Raw genomic sequence first — 17,921 nt, forward strand, 5'->3', positions numbered from 1 at the left:
TTGGGATTGAAGTAAATTAAGGAGTTCAAACACTGAACTGGAGGAGGATTTCAAGTAAGCAAATCTCCCTTGAATTTCACATTCACCCACCCAGGCCACCTGTTTTCTGACCAGTTTTTAGCTCAAAAGTATAGAATTTCAGAGCAGTCTTTTGATGGTTTTCAAAAGATTAAATAACACTTTGTGTGGAGATTATTCATTCTGATTTAAAAGTATAAAAGCAAGCAAGGGAAAAACAGTATCATAGATCTGCAATTATATATCAATAACAAATCATATAAACTCTTTTTTGTATAAGTGATTTTCTGCATTCCTATTTAAAAATTCCGGTGGATAATTCTTTCAGTAATTAATAAATTCATATGAAAAAAGTCTATATTGTAATTCAAAAGTTACTACTCCTGCATATCACAATGAATTTTTTCTTTCCCAATGATTTCTTAGCAATGAATTTTCCAGTATGCATAAAAATGGAAACATTTTGCAGCCCAAATTATCTTTTTATTTTTCTCTTCGAAAGTGTGTCTTTTCTTACCTCAGAAAGCCAAATTGGAACACATTTCTATTTTCAGCATGGAATAATGACTAGGGATGATGGAAGGTGATTATATCACAAGATTATGGAGAATTCTGAATGTTGGAGTGCAAGTCCTTTTGTTTAGTCATTTTATTATATTAGTCAATTTCATTTACTTTTTTTTTCTCTATAATGTGTTAGGCACCCACAGACAAAAAGTGATTTCAGGCATATGATTTTCAGGTTGATATTTACTTAATATTAGATATGGTTATTAAAACACTCCTTAAAACTAAAACACCTCTCAAAATTACCCTAATTCTTCATGATTTTTTTTGCAACAGATATTATTTTGGATTTTTGTTCAATGAAATGATCAATATATCAGGGCTTAAACTATTGTTATGTCTGGCACCTTGAAAGCCACAGCAATTATTTCAAGTCAACACATATTATTCAATGAGCCATTGTTCCACTGTACTACAATAAACCTCAGGGAAATAAAAGTAATAATGTAAGTGCCTAATGTCCCTAATTTAGAATTGTCAAGGAGATAACATAAAATAATCTTTCAATAAACCCATGGTAGACTAAGTACAACACATTAAGAAAGAGTTAGACTGTGCCATCTCACAGTTCCCTTTCTACTCTTGAGCCTATAATTATACATTGGTTACCCCTTTGGTGTACATTGGAATTATTTCATTGATGTAAATGACAGACAAGATCTTTGAATAAAAACAAGAACAAAAGACTAATGCATTTTAAAGGATGTTGAAATTTTAAAAAACCAAAAAGATTTTATCTGAACTCCTACCGCCAGACTGTTCCAATTAACCAAAGTCAAATTGTGTAGAAGTTAGTTTGTCTAGTATTTACAACAAGATATTTGTTTGCACCTATTTGTCACATACATGCAACCTTTTAACTGCTAACTACAGATGTATTAAATAACACAGAACATTTGCTGCTGAATATTCGAGCATTTGTCATAATTATGCCATTAGATTATTTATAATAAATCTATGTTGAAGAAAATGTAATATTTAAAAAGTCTCTAGTTTGTTTTATAGACACAATGTAAGAGCAAAGAGGAGCAAATGACACAGTACCTTCTATATGTAGCTCTAATCAAAGTAATTATATTTCCACATTTCTCTGAAGTTTAGATAAATGTGATTTTACATTCAGGGTCCATTGTGCACAGAGTATGAAAATAAAATAAGATGTAAGACCCCAGTAGTGAATATAGTGTCAAGAAAATTGTCTGGTAGACAGCAGAGTTTAAAGTCAGAAAACATGAGTTCTAGAACCAACACTTTTTAATACACATTTGACATTTTTTAGGCCATACACTCCCTCATAACTTAATTATGCATCTGTTGAATGGGTATAGCACTGTCCTACATTCTTAACAAGATTATTGGGAGGCTTCAGTAAAATAATGAAGATTATAATTTTTTAAGATTAAAATACTCTGCAATATAAACTTGTGGTGTACATTTGACTTAAGGGAATAAATCAGCCTCTATTACATGTCACAAGTATATTGTTTCAAATTTTTATATTTAGGATTTGGAAAAATATGGGCAGAAACATAGTGATAAATCTGTCTGAAATGGGGAAGCAGATAACGAAAACAGGTGCCAGAAGACACGTTTTTCCTTTTTCTCTTCCTAGTGCATATTTAGAAACAAAGAAACAATTCTTGAAAATGGCTCACCCTTTTAAAGCCATTAATATGAGTTTAACAGTTTCCCTAAAAAGTTTATTTTTTAACATGAAAAGTGATAGTCCTTAGAGTGTTTCAAATTCTAAATATTGTCAAAGTAAAACACAGTTTCAGACATTGGATAGAGTGAACCATATGTCACTCATTTTTTTCTAATAAAGATTTTTCTTTGTCTTAATATAAATATCCTAGAAAACTAGACTATGAAATACCTAGAAAGATATATTATGAAACTCTTTGCTGAGCTGTGATTGCAGAGCCTGGGCCTTGTTTAACCAACAAGCACATTAGTTCATGTGTTAAAACAGTGCCCCTGCACTGCCTTGAGGTACTGTCTGAAAAAAAACAACTGCTTTTAGTTCAGAGCCTCATCAAACATATCCTGAAAACAACTAGTGGCAAATGTGCTTTCCTATTAGACTATATTATAATATATTATTAATATAGTATTTTGAGAGATTTAGAGAAAGAAAACTTTAATTAGAAGAGTAGAATATTTGAGATTCTTTCAGTCTTTGTGACAAAGAAATTTCTAATGTTTTAAAATATTATTTCCACTGCTTATAAACAATATACATGTCCATCATATAAAATTTGAAAACAAAAAAGATGTAAAAATCCCAGGTGACTTTTAACACTCATATAAAACTACTTTTAAACTTATGTATATTTTCAGGTAAACAAAATCAAATGTATAATTTTAGCCATATTTTCTACTTAATGTCAAGTTTTCTCATTTAAAACAAAACCTCATGTTGGCATATGATGTCAGTTAATTTATAATAAGAATAGTAGGATTCAAGGATATAAAATGCCAGAGGATGAACGCCTCCTCTTTTCTGAATTTATTTGCATACTCTCCATTGAGGATGGAGACTCTGAGAAGATGCAGTGTCCAAGATGCTTCTTTTGAATTTATATAAAAGAAAAGTTAAATTGTAACAAACTTTGATATCTTAACCTTATTTTCAAAATTTTCGATTGTTTAGCTTAATATCATATATGTCAAACTTATCAATCAATACCTTTTCCAACAAATCCATTGAAAACAGTAATAGGAACATAAAAACATAACAGAAAAATGATGTTTAAAATAAAAATTTTGTTAATTTGGTAAAATAATTTACTTTTTAGTGTTTTTGTTTTCTTGGAATTTATTATTCAATATAAGGTTCACCCTAAACTGAAGTTAATTTCTAATTAATTCAGGTTACCAAAGTGAGATAGTGAGTTTAGGCCAATTATAGTTCTTGGGCAATCTTAAGAGTTCATAAAGCTTTCAGGTGCTTCTATGTGGCAGCAGAGGAACAGCTTTTGCCCTGAGAAAATATGGCTCACTAATGGAGAATCATACAATTTTTAAGTCCAGTTACACATGGGAAGCAGCACTTTAACTTGATCTTGCTGGTCTTAAGAATGCAACTAGATAAGCCCCCTGATCCATATTAGTATTGTGATAGTTAAATTAAGAGAAATTTCTTTCACAGCTATGTTCTTTGTTTTATTTAGTAACAAAAAATTAAATATTTTATTCATTTATTTTTAGAGAAAGGGGAAAAGAGGGAGAAAATACACGGTGAGAAACATCAATGTGCGAGAAAAATCAATCAGTTGCCTCTTTTATGTGCCTCAACTGGGAACTATACCTATAACACAGGCATATGCCCTGTCCAGGAATCAAACTGAACCTTTGGCTTTGTGGGATGATGCCCAACCAACTGATCCACAACGGTCAGGGCAATAGTAAAAATTTAAAGCAGGAAACATTGAACTATCTAGTTAAGAATAGCAAAATTGTATCATAGGCTAATAATCTCAATTTCTGCATATTAACTTTAATATATATAGGTATATATGGCTGTGATATTTTCCAAAGTCATATTTGAAAACCCACAGAGTAAGTGCACATGCCTTAATTTGAAGTCTTGGTAGTCTGTTTGCACTTGTCCACATTGTGAATTTTCTTTTTTTTTAAATATGTTTATTGGTTTTAGAGAGAGAGGAAGGGAGTGAAAGAGAGAAACATTGCTGTGAGAAAGAAACATTGATTGTTTGCCTCCCATACACACCCCAAGTGGGGAACAAATCTGAAACCTAGGTATGTGCCCTGACTGGGAATTGAACCCATGACCTTTGGGTGTGTGGGACAACATTCCAACCAACTGAACCACACTGATCAGAGCTGACTATCTTAATGTAGATGTTAGCTGTAGCTATTTTAAAAAATATATATAGTTACATTATTTCATTTGATTAACAATCATTTGGTCCTATCCAATATCTCCATGGAGACTTTTGGCCCAAGCCAAATGTCTTTGAAATTTGGGCTTCTCTGAAACATCCTTGCTTAGAAAATGTCCCTGGATTGAAATAACCCACAACATTTATTTCTATTTGTGGTTAACAGGATTCATACATACAAAAATAATATTATGGAGGAGAGGAATCTGTTACAATAAAATACAAACAGTACCAAACCTGCTGTGAACTGAGAACCAAGATGGCAGAGGAGTGAGTGGAAGTCACATTGACCTCCTCCCATGAACAATCTGGAATTACAACTAAATTGTGGAGAAATCACCTGGAACAAAACAACTGAACAATGGCGAGAGAGGAGACTTATAACCTCGGAGACAGAACAATCAGCTTTAGCACATCCTAACTGGTAAGGAGTGCAGTACAGACTCGAGAAGGCAGGCGGGGCACCCATGGGCGGCAGCACCAGGATATTGAAACGGCCACTTGGATCCCCCGAGAGATGAGCAAGGTCTAAACTATAAGTGGGGGTCTCCAGCCTACAGCACCAGAGTCCAAATAGTACAGAGATAACAGCCAGGTGCGAAAAGTGGCAGAGTTACTCTCTGCCAGAGACAGGCAGCTGGAGACCAAAGAGCTATTTAAAGGGCCAACATATAAATATTTATTTACAGCCACTTACCCTGGGCTCTGGAAGAGGCAGGAGCAGAGTGGGATAGAGACGCCTGAGGAGATACTGGTGGGGGAGGCTTTGGGGAGAAAACTGGGAGAGTGGTCAGGGGGATTCCATTGCTTACTCATCCTCCACATGGCAGCAGCCATCTGGTTCAGGCAAACCACTCTCCTGAGCGGAAGCAGCATGAGAGGACCTAATAACCCTGTCTCCCAGGCGGGACTCTTCCCGACCCTGTTGGGTCTCTAAACCAGCCTGCTGAGTGCAGAGGGACTAGATTAATAGCTGAAGGAGACAGCCACAGATAGTAGATTCCTGGAAGCCTCGAACAGACTGCCTAAAATCAGACAGGGTCAGCATCTGACACCGTCAGAGGAAGATCCAGAGAGGAAAAAAGAAAAGCAGCCTCCTGCCATAGAAGTTCATACCACAAAGTCAGGAAATCAAGACTGATCAATTTAAGAAGCAGAAGCAAAAGAGAAGAGCCCCATAAATAATGGGAAGACAAAGAAACAGCCCCAGGCAAAAGGAAAGGAGGAATCCCCAGAAAGAGAACTAAATGAAATAGAGGCACGTAAACTATCAGATATTGAGTACAAAACAAGGGTTCTAAGGAAGCTCAATGAACTCAGTGAGCTCAGAGAGAATTACCAAAAACTACAGGGAAACTACAAGGAACTTACTGCAAACTACATCAGAATGAAAAAGGACACAGAAACTATCAATAAGAGACAAGAGGAAATGAAGAATACCATTTCTGAATTGAAGAACACAGTACAAGGAATCAAAAGCAGGCTCGATGAATCAGATGACAGAATCAGCGAGCTGGAAGATAAGGTAGAAAAAGTCTCCCAGAAAGAGCAAGAAAATGAAAAAAGACTAAAAAAGAATCAAGGGGCATAGAGGGAAATACAAAACAACCTGAAATGTAATAATATCCATATAATAGGGATGCCAGAAGGAGAAGAAGAGGAGCAAGGGGTAGAGAACCTGTTTGAAAAAGTCATGATGGAAGACTTCCCTCATTGGAGGAGAGAAAAAGTCACACAAGTCCAGGAAGCACAGAGGGTCCCATTCAAGAGGAACCCTATAAGGCTCACTACATGACACATCATCATTAAAAAGGCAAACATCAAAGACAAACAGAGAATCCTAAAGGAAGCAGGGGAGAAAAAGGTAGTATATTATAAGGGAGCCCTGATATGGCTAGCAGCTCACTTCTCAACAGCAACACTACAAACCAGAAGGGAATGGCAAGTGATATTCCAAGTCATGAAAAGTAAAGGCCTGCAACCAAGACTGCTCTACCCAGCAAGACTCTCAATTAAAATGGAAGGGGAAATAAGGAGGTTCCCTGACAAAAGAAGGCTAAAAGAATACACCTCCCCCCAACCAGCATTGCAAAATATGCTAAAGGGACTGCTTTAAGAAAATGAAGAAAAAGAGTCTATGAATACCCAGTTCCTTTCACAGTCACCAATACTTGATATTACCAATATTTTTAATACTTAGTAAACTGATTGTGGCAATGATCTGTTATTTTAATTACTTTCTTATTTGTTGAAACTAAACCTGTTTTTGTATATTTCTTGCCTATTTCTATTATTTCTAAAAAGCTTTAAATGACTTTTTGGTGTTCTTTATCCATTTTTGGACTTAAGGTTTGTAGAATTTTTGCCCTTCAAAAAGAAAACCTATTAACCCTGTTTTCTTAATTGACTGCAAATACTTTCCTATTCTATCACTTGTCCTTTAACTTTTTTTATAGGTATATTACTTCATAGTCTTAAATGTTTAATGTAGTTACATTGTTGATATTTTATAGCTTCTGGGTTTGAATATGTTACTTCAGGGTAAGAAAAATATTATTTTGAATTTTCTCCAAAAACTCCTTAGATTTTACATATTGATTTTTAACTCACCTGAATATTTCTTGTATAGTGTGTAAGATAGGGTTCTGTATTTATTTTATTTCAAGTAATAGTGGTTCATGCACCTTATTTGTTGAATAAGCCTTATTTTCCCAAATGATTTGGAGTATCAATTTAATCATATATTTCATTGTTAGATAGATATATACATTTGTTTCTATGATGCTCATTTTATTTCATTGATCTACTTGATTATGTCTGTGCTGGTGTCATGTTGTTTTAATTGCTGAGACTTTATAATGGATTTACATTTTTTAACATTTTATAATGTATTCTGACATTTAAAAAATAAATAAAAAGAATCAATCTGCATTTAAAAGAAAGAAAGAAAGAAAAAGAAAAAGAAAGAAAGAAGGAAAGAAAGAAAGAAAGGAAAGAGAGGGAGGGAGGAAGGGAGGGAGGGAAGAAGGAAGGAAGGATCTCCAACCTTTTGCTACATCATGGTTGGAACTGGAGAATATTATGCTAAGTGAAATAAGCCAGTCGATGAAAGACAAATACCATATGATCTCTCTTATAAGTGGAATCTATTCAACAAAATAAACTTATGAACAAAATAAACCACAGGCAAGGAAACATGGAGCAAACCAAAAGTGACCAGAGGAGATGGGGAAGGAAGACAGTGGTGGAAAGAAGGAGAAGGGACTAAACAAAGAGCATGTATGAATGGCCCATGGACATGGACAACAGACTGGGAATTGACTGTTGGTGAAGGGGGGCCGGGTGGGATGTGTGGAGGAGGGCAAAGGGGGAAAAATTGGTACAACTGTAATAGAATAAACATGATTTAAAAATTAAAAAAAGAGAAAATACTATTATGTATTCTTGTGTAATAATTGTTGTGATAACTGTAATGCAAAAATAACCCATCCTGCCTTGGTAGCCTAGCTCATAATGGTGCATGGGGTGAGGTAGGTGGGACGCTGTGAACAAATGTATCTCTGGACATTTTGGACAGGGCAAAATGTCCCACAAAGTTCCATTTAATATTCATATCAAAGCTGTCATCCTCATTTTATAGGTGAGAAGTATCCCACTTTACAGAAAAGCTAAGTAAACTGCTCGATGTCATATAGCTATTGTATTTCTCTTAAAAATTATTTTGTGTAATTAAATGCTTACATACTGATTTATTTAATTAAGAATATAAAATGGAATTAAAAATTTATGAGATTTTATTCTAGTGGTGCGAGATATTATTTTAAACCACATTTCAGATAAACTTAACTTTATGGTCCAAGTTAATCTATTTTTCAGTTTTCACACTATTCTAAAAATAAATACTTCTGATGCTTTTTATACTCTGTGTCTTGTTTGCTTATATCTAACAGAATCATGACATTTTTGGTCCAGATCTATGTTGTTCAATAGTAACATTTTTCATTTCAATAATTTACAAATGAGAAAATAAATGTTTGGGAGGTGTTATTGTTTATTTTCTATGAAAAGTGCATTTAAACTTGTTCTGAAGTATGTTACAAGTATACATTTATTTATATTTTTAGAGAAGAGATTGTGATCTTATCTGAATATTTTATTTTTACATTCCAATGAACTGCCAACTGTGAATAATGTTAATGTCTGAGCCCATAATGGTGCATGTCACTTTCTTAAAAATATAGTTCATATCAATAATGTCATTATACTATATTATAACAATTTTAATAATTGAAGAAAAATTCTGAAAGTTTTACGATGTTTTTGATCATCATAGATCAACTTAACAATTGAAGAAACTCCATATTTCACCCCACTGTCAAAAATGGACAAATCTTCCAAACAAAACATTAATAAACATATTGTGGTGCTGAATGACACACTGAATCAAAGAGACTTAACTGACATATATAGAACTTTACATCCCAAAGAAGAAAAATACATTTTCTTTTCAAATGCTCATGGCAGTTTTTCAAAGATAGACCACATGATAGGACACAAAGCAAACCTCAGCAAATTCAGGAAAATGGAAATAATACCAAACTTTTTCTAGGACCACAAGGGCTTGAAACTGGAAATCAACTTCAAAGAGAAAGTTCAAAAACTTGCAAACTCATGGACACTGAACAGTAGACTACTAAACAATGAATGAGTTAATAATGAGATACAAGAAGAAATCAACAAAATTCTGGAAACAAATGAAAATGAACAGAAAACAGACCAACACCTATGGGACACAGCAAAGGCGGTCCTGAGAGGGAAGTTCATAGCAACACAGGCTTACCTAAAAAAGATAGGAACATTTCAAATAAAAGACCTAACACTATAACTTCAAGAACTTTAGAAACAACAACAAATAAATCCCAGAGCAAGTAGAAGGAAGGAAATAGTCAAGATTAGAGCAGAACTGAATGACATAGAGACAAAAAGAACAATTCAGCGGATCAACCAATCCAGAAGCTGGTTCTTTGAAAAGATAAATAAAATTGACAAGCCTTTAAGCAGACTCATCAAGAATAAAAGGGAGAGGTCCCAAATTAATAATATCAGAAATGAAAGAGGAGAAATAACAACGGATACCACAGAAATACAAGTGATCATCAGAAACTATTATGAACAATTATATGCCAAGAAATTTGAAAATCTTGATGAAATTTACTGCACCCTAAATGAACCCAAAAAACCATTTCAAAATAACTTAGGAGGAAGATGATAATGGCTGGGACTCTTGTCATACATCTTAAGGGCTGTGGGAGAGCCAACCCAACTCACTGCCTAGTCTGCATATAATTGATGGCTTGTGGTTTCTTCCAAAAGCATATAAAATTATAAGTTTAGATTAAATACTGTAAAACTGCAGTTTGGTCATAAAAAGTGGTTCACTCCTTATCGCTATTTATACTATCCAATTTTTAAAATCCAGCTCTAAAAATAAGTTCTGAGTCATATTATTGTAAGATAGGCAAGCGCTCCTTCTTCATTGTGAGAAGTCTGAACTGCTAATATTTTTCTTAACCGGCACAACTCTGCAGGTTTCAGAGCCCGGCTCCCACCTCAGCAGGCCCCAGCCGGGTTCCCTCAGAAAAAAAAAAAAAAATCCTGTTGTAGGAGACAGTGAAAAATGCATGTAATACTCTTAGAATAATGCTGAGTAAATAGTGTTTGGCGAATATGAACCATTATCAGTGCAAAACACTCCTAATTTATTACACAAAATTATTCTTTCAACTCAGTGCTTAAAAGATAGAAATGTATGCGTTTATCAATAAAGTAGTGTATCTTTTCTGGTATTATTCAAAAATAAATTGTAATTAAACTCTCTCTAAAGAACTGTTTGGCATGGTTCCTAGTACATAGGAAATAAATTTAAAGTGCATGGAAAATTTTGTAGCTCAGAGGTTCACCTGATTCATGGTCTTTAGGTTAGGATTGTATGTAAATACCAACTATTATTATGCCCAAATTACCTTTTTTCTCCTCAAAGCAATCTTTAAAGAGAAAAAATATAATTTTGTTTGGGAAGTATTGAATGGGAAGAGATGAAATTGGTGTTTTTAATGGTAATAAGCTTAATTCATTCAATGGTCTGGTTCATACTCACCTGATGAATATTATGCATAATTAAAAATTTAGAATTTATGTGATATCAATATTCTAATCAATATATAAAGGGAGACTAGTAGTGGTTTGGGTACTATTACATAAATCACCAGGGAATTCAGGTCTATGAAGTTTTTCTATTTCAATAAATAGGTCAAATGTACTAACCTGCTCATCAAAATGAAATTTCACATGCTGAGAGATCTATAATTTATTACCTACAAATTATTTATATGTGAATAAGTCTAAGCTTCATTTGTAAGATTAAAAACCACCCTGTGATTTCTATCATTCTTATCAGTTTTTACAATGACATCTTACCTATTAAAACTGACTTTATAAAAGAACCTGTTGAAAGGAATTGGAGTGTAAAAGTTAAATTAGTCCTGCTCTCTTTTATATATCAAAATTTGACACAAATATGGTAAATATATCATATATAATATGGTACAACATATGTTTCTTTCCTTTTAATCTCTGTAAGTTATTTGAAAGAAAATATCATTTCATGCCCTAATATGTCACCAGTGTGACTAACCTTCAAAGAGTACTTGTTTTAAAAGTAAACTGAGCTACATCAAATATATTATATGTTTCAATTAAAGTAGAATTTAATTTTTGGTCCCAACTAGGTAGCATTATCTAAAATAACTAAATGATTCCAAAGAGATATTGTGGCTGTATAATCTGCCTTACAGTTTGTGATTTAGATCGTCCTGAGTTATATAAGAGTGTCTTTATAAAACATTGTGGGCAAAGAAAATCATTATTGGCACCCATTTTTATGATTGTTATTATTTTTATGGTTATAAGATATGTAAATTGCCGGTGCACTGTAGAATGATACCAGATTTGGAGTATTTACAAAAAGGAAATAAATCATATAAGGAACAGAATTTACTTATTGGGGCACATACTTTAACACCTAGTGTTATTCTATTTATGCCTTTCAGGTTCTGCATCCACCCATTTTAAATTTAAATCTAGCCATAAATAAACACTTTTCATTAATCATAGAATTTTGGTCCTTCAGAGGATGGCTTCCTTCACAGCATCTCTGAGATCTAAATACAAATTTTATAGCAAAAATGTGTGGGCAAGGTATAAAAGTAGATTGGGTAACATGTCATTTTGAATTAGAATGATTAGTCATTAATTTCTGGTTCTTTAGGTGTGTTTTCAAATTACTATTGCTTAAAGAATTTATTTTATCTAAAAGGAGCAAAGATCAGGCATCCATGCTATAGGAGGATAAACCCCTTAACAGTTTCAACTTAGAAATATAAGGCAGTACCTTCTACAAAGGAAGAAGTACTAAGAAAGAAAAAATAATAAGATGTGTCATTGAGAGTCTATTATATCAAAATCCTTCCATTGTTTACTGTGCTTAGTAAATCTAAGGTATGTTTATATTCTGGGTGTATGTGTACATTGCTCTTCAATATCAATAAATAGTTTTATGTCCTTTATCTTCCAAGACATGGGCAAATATGTGTGGTTCTTTTACCAGGCTTAGAAGAAAGTAATGTTTGCCATATGTAAGAAAGTATGTAAGTGAATTTTGCTAAAATTATTTCAATGCAAGCATTAAAAAAGCCTGTGGGTTTCTAGAAATGTTTAAACAGCTAACACCTTATGTCATTGTCAATAAAGGTCTTGTGTCTGGCTCATAATCAGGACAAACACTTTGACTTCTGTAGCTACCTTGAGTTTATGATACACAATTTGGAGGAGGGTCTGTGTGCAATATGTGATCACAATACTGAGAAAAGCTAACTGGGTTTGATTTAGTTCCTTGGCTTCCTAGAAGTTAATGTTGTATGAGACTTCAATGTCATCTAGTTCCACAGCTTCAATTCCACTGTCAATAGTCTAAACATAATAAATAACATTAATGTATTCATAAGTTTTTTAAAGTTCAGCAAATTAGTCCTTTCTTTATTAGTTTAGACTCCTCAAAATATAGGTCAGTATATAATTTCTAGTACATATTTTATAAGACACTGGAAGAAAAGAGTAAGCTTTGAGTGTTGGATTGAACAATAGTAAAAATAAGATTTTTATCCTCCTAGCATTGATGCCTGATCTTTGTTCCTGTTACATTTACTAAATCAATAGTTTATGTCAAATTAAAAGTAGGCTCAATAATTAACACTAAAAAACAAAACAAAACTGAGACATGACTAAAGAAACCCCCTTCTCCAAAATTAACTGAAGCGTTTTTCTCAATGTCTCAGGAAAATAATTAAAGACAGAAACCAAGTATCCTCTCACACAGACCAGAATAAGAGACATGAGTAAATAATTAATATTTTATTATTGTTCCCTATGGGTTTTTTTGTTTGTTTATTTAAAGTCCATTGATTCATGACTGGTGTGATGCAGTTGATTGTGTATCATACCAGAAAGTGAAAGGTCACCAGTTCTGTTCTTTGTCAGAACACATGCCTGGGTTTCAGGTTCAATCCTCAGGTTGTGTAAGAGAGGCAACTGCTCAATGTTTCTCTCACACATTGATGTTTCTAACCATTTCTTTCTCCCTCCCTTCCCCTCTCTCTAAAAATAAAATATTTTTGAAAAAGCTACTGATGCTATAAATTTTAGTTTTATTTTCAGATTAGCCTAGTTTTAAATACTTATTCTAGTATTTAGATTTGTTGCTTACAAGTTTGAATATATTAAGCTTCTTACAATGTGATTTTATATTATCCTCTGCTTGATAGAGCTCAGAGTTCACTTAAAACTCAAGACAAGAACAAATAAAAAAAGAGTTTAATCGTTCTACAAATTATAAAAATGTAAAACTATTAAATTATTTTCATAATTATATAGTGATAGCAAATAATGATGAAAGTTACTAGCAAAGGGCTTGCTGTAACCTACTTTAATAATAGATATCGTTGTGTACTATAGAATGCTTGAAATCATTGTTAAAGAGCTAATGAATAGCCCCCATCATCTCATTTGTTGGTTCTGCTATAATATGACAGTGGAATTCCTAAGAAATCTTGCATGATGCCCCCCTCCCCAAAAAAGAGAGAGAATGTTTTCAAGGGGAGAAAAAAACAACAATTTTCTGATTTACAAACATTGTTGTGTCTGAAGCAATTTAGAGTTTTCCCAAACCACATACCTTTATTTTACTTTTTATCCCCTATAAATGTCCACTCTGAGTTAATAAAGGAAAAAGAATTCAATGATTCTGATAAGCCATCGACTGTAGAATGTTATTCAGCCAAGCAGATAATGAATATAATGCAAAGCTCTATTCTCTACATCACTGTTGCAGTTACTAAATAATATTTCAAGTAAAAAACAAAAGAAGAAAGTAAATGTTTGCTCACAAAAAGAATAGGAAAGTAATTTAGTTACAGCATATTTTTTTAAATATGAATATGCTTCTGAAATAAAACTCCATCACAGATAACTTACCCATTGCATGTAGTATCCAATATTGCTATTTATTAAATTTAAGATATTTTCAAAACATTTTTAACTTGACTATAGAGTTGATTATACTTAAAAGAAACAAAGAAATAATTATGTGTATGAGTTAGGAAGGAAAGCTCTAAGTAAATGACCTTAAAAATCAAGTCTAATAGAAGGGGATAAAACCAATGTGTTCAAATATTGATGTAAATAACCAAACATAAAGCTAATAAGTTGAATTTTCTCAATGCCATAACAAGTCATAAAATATTGTTTTCACTCAAAATTCAAGTTTTCTTCTCTTTATACATAAAATGGCTCCTTGTTGTAGCTAATAAGATAAAAGTAGAATTAGGTAATCATACAAATAATTGATTGCTAGATAAAAGGTTGTTCTCTGAATAAACTTTTAAAAAACTATGTCTTAGATACTCAAGTTGACTTTCATTTAATTTCTCGAGAAAATTATCTTTGGCAACATTCTCAAAACTGTATCTGAAGGTTGTTAGCATTACTTTTTCCATTTTATACAGAGGTATCTGAAGCAAAGAGGGCAAGCTCAGAATAGAATTGAGTTCAAAGCTCACAACTGGGGTTTATATTCTCAATCTGCTTCTTACCAACTATGTCATTGTAATTTCTTATTCCCAATATTCTTATTTCTGATACCTGAACATGTTGCTTTTCTTACTTTTACTATGACTCTTTTGCCAGCAGCATGAAGCAGGTGAACACACCTCTTTATAAACAGGTTTTAGTCCAAGAAATAATTAGGTTGTAAATGATAACTATGGAAGAGAGGCAGTAGAAAAATATATGAAAATATTTCTCTTTCAATCTAATATCTTTAAAATCAAGTGTAAGAAAGGACTTAGAAACTGATTTATTTATGTTGAAGATGTGTACCTCTAAATTTCATTGAGCTGCATCTATTTTTGGAGACAAGACTGTCTACTTTCATTGTTAAATTTATTTATTATTTCATTTTTGAGATACTAGAAAATCTTCCTATGAAGTTAGGCATAATACAAGCATATTTAATTTTTTTTTGTTTTTCCCAGATGCTCTTTTCTGGAACAAAAGATGTCTTTTGACTAAAATTGAAAATAAATGAAATTATCAGCTTGTTAACTTTCAAGCTATATGACCAGATATAATTTGGGTACATTTAAAAATTAATTCAGAAAAATATACTAATTTTCTATGGGAAGGTTTCAGTGTAAAGTCTATGATAATGGATGGAGATTTCAAATATAGAATACTTTTATATTAGGTCATTTTTTTCTCAAAGTAAAACCTACTTCAGAAAGAAAATTATCTGGCATTACTTGACACTTGATTCTACCTTAGCAAATACTTTCTTACTGATTATATATTTACATATATAATATTATATATAGTAGCGATTTTTTATATATATATATATCTTCTCTCATTCTCTTTGTCTCTCCCCTTTCTTAGACTATAGGAAGTTAAAGGTATAGTAAAAAGAAAAAGCAAAACTTGATTTGGTGGAAGCAGGATTTTTATTTTGCATTAAGAAACTAACGACCCTTTTGCGTTCTCTCTCCCTCTCCCAACATGGCGGCCTCAGCAAAAAAGAAGAATAAGAAGGGGAAGACTATCTCCCTAACAGACTTTCTGGCTGAGGATGGTGGGACTGGTGGAGGAAGCACCTATGTCCCCAAACCAGTCAGCTGGGCTGATGAAACAGACGACTTGGAAGGAGATGTTTCAACCACTTGGCACAGTAATGATGATGACGTATATAGGGCACCTCCAATTGACTGTTCCATCCTACCCACTGCTCCACGGGCTGCTCGGGAACCCAATATTGACAGGAGCCGTCTTCCCAAATCGCCACCCTACACTGTTTTTCTAGGGAACCTGCTCTATGATGCGATGGAAGACTCCATTAACGAATTCTTTAGAGGATTAAATATCAGTGCAGTGCGTTTACCACGTGAACCCAGCAATCCAGAAAGGTTGAAAGGTTTTGGTTATGCTGAGTTTGAGGACCTGGATTCCTTGTTCAATACCTTGAGCCTCAATGAAGAGTCTCTAGGTAACAGGAGAATTCGAGTGGACGTTGCTGATCAAGCCCAGGATAAAGACAGGGATGATCGTTCTTTTGGCCGGGATAGAAATCGAGATTCTGACAAAACAGATACAGACTGTAGGGCGCGTCCTGTCACAGACAGCTTTGATGATTATCAACCTAGAAGAGGTGATGATAGCTTTGGAGACAAGTATCGAGATCATTACGATTCAGACCAATACCGTGATGGTTATCGGGATGGTTACCGTGATGGCCCATGCTGGGATATGGATCGATACGGTGGCCAGGATCGTTATGATGACAGAGGCAGCAGAGACTATGATAGAGGCTACGATTCCAGGATAGGCAGTGGCAGGAGAGCATTTGGTAGTGGGTACCATAGGGATGATGACTACAGAGGAGGTGGGGACCGCTATGAGGACAGATATGACAGACGTGATGATCGGTCATGGAGCTCCAGAGATGATTACTCTCGGGATGATTATAGAGGTGATGATAGAGGTCCCCCACAAAGACCCAAACTGAATCTAAAGCCCAGGAGCACTCCCAAGGAAGATGATTCCTCTGCTAGCACCTCCCAATCCAGTTGAGCAGCCTCTATCTTTGGAGGGGCAAAGCCTGTTGACACAGCTGCTGAGGAACAAGAAGTAGAGGAGCGGCTACAGAAAGAACAAAAAAAAACTGCAGCGGCAGCTGGATGAGCCAAAACTAGAATGGAAGCCTCAGGAGAGACACCCAAGCTGGCGAAGTGAAGAAACTCAGAAACGGGAATGGTCAAGGACAGGAAGTGAGTCATCACAGACTGGGACCTCAGCCACATCTGGCAGAAGTAAGTCAGACCAGGATGTGCGAAGGAGAGTGAGAAGTCTCTGGAAAATGAAACACTCAGTAAGGAGGAAGACTGTCACTCTCCAGCTTCCAAGCCTTCCAAACGTGAACAGCCTATAAAGGTAATGCCAGCCCCTGCACCAAAGGAGAATGCTTGGGTGAAGTGAAGTTCTAACCCTCCTGCTCAATCTCAGAGCTCAGACACAGAGCAGCAGTCCCCTACAAGTGGTGGGAGCAAAGTAGTTCCAGCTCAACCATCTGAGGAAGGACCAGCAAGGAAAGATGAAAATAAAGTGGATGGGGTGAGTGTCCCAAAAGGCCAAAGTGGGAACTCCAGCTGTGGTCCAGGAGATGGAGGGAACAAAGACCACTGGAAGGAGTCAGATAGGAAAGATGGCAAAAAGGATCAAGACTCCCGATCTGCACCTGAGCCAAAGAAACCTGAAGAAAATCCAACCTCCAAGTTCAGTTCTGCAAGCAAGTATGCTGCTCTCTCTGTTGATGGTGAAGATAAAAATGAGGAAGATTACACCGAATAGACCTCTACATCCTATGCTTTCTCCAAGTCTCTCTATCCTGGAACATCGAGAGCAAATCAAACCTCTATCCAGACAAGACAAAATAAAACTCACCATCTCCTGGAGACCTTTCTTAACTTTTTTTTAAACAATGAAATGAAATGAAATGAAATGAAATGAAATGAAATGAAATGAAATGAAATGAAATTCTTTTGCATGCTGCTGCAGCCTTTAAAGTATTGAACTAACTGGAGAATCGCCAATATAGCCAGAGAGAAAGACATATTTTAATGGAAAAGTTGTGCGGTTTTATACACATGCAGTTACCTGTGTAATTAGTGCCTAGGGGCCTCCATTTAGGAAAATGACAACAACAGTGATACAATGTCTGGAATCTGGTTGGGCAGTGGGGCAGGCATGAAGAAGAGTACGAGATTCTTT

At 34.4% G+C, this 17,921-nt stretch overlaps 1 protein-coding gene across 1 annotated transcript; it reads left to right on the plus strand.

The window, feature by feature from the left end:
- Window positions 1-15,634: 15,634 nt before the first annotated feature.
- Window positions 15,635-17,615, plus strand: LOC129076231 (eukaryotic translation initiation factor 4B-like). Its single transcript, XM_054580408.1, is given in 3 exon segments — window positions 15,635-16,808; window positions 16,810-16,990; window positions 16,993-17,615. Coding segments are annotated over 3 exon segments (1,842 nt in total). The 5' UTR covers window positions 15,635-15,656; the 3' UTR covers window positions 17,502-17,615.
- The last annotated feature ends 306 nt before the right edge of the window (window positions 17,616-17,921 follow it).

This window comes from Pteronotus mesoamericanus, unplaced genomic scaffold, assembly GCF_021234165.1.
Source record: "Pteronotus mesoamericanus isolate MK-2021 breed Mesoamerican mustached bat unplaced genomic scaffold, CSHL_Meso_final contig_58, whole genome shotgun sequence".
Classification (NCBI taxonomy): domain Eukaryota; kingdom Metazoa; phylum Chordata; class Mammalia; order Chiroptera; family Mormoopidae; genus Pteronotus; species Pteronotus mesoamericanus.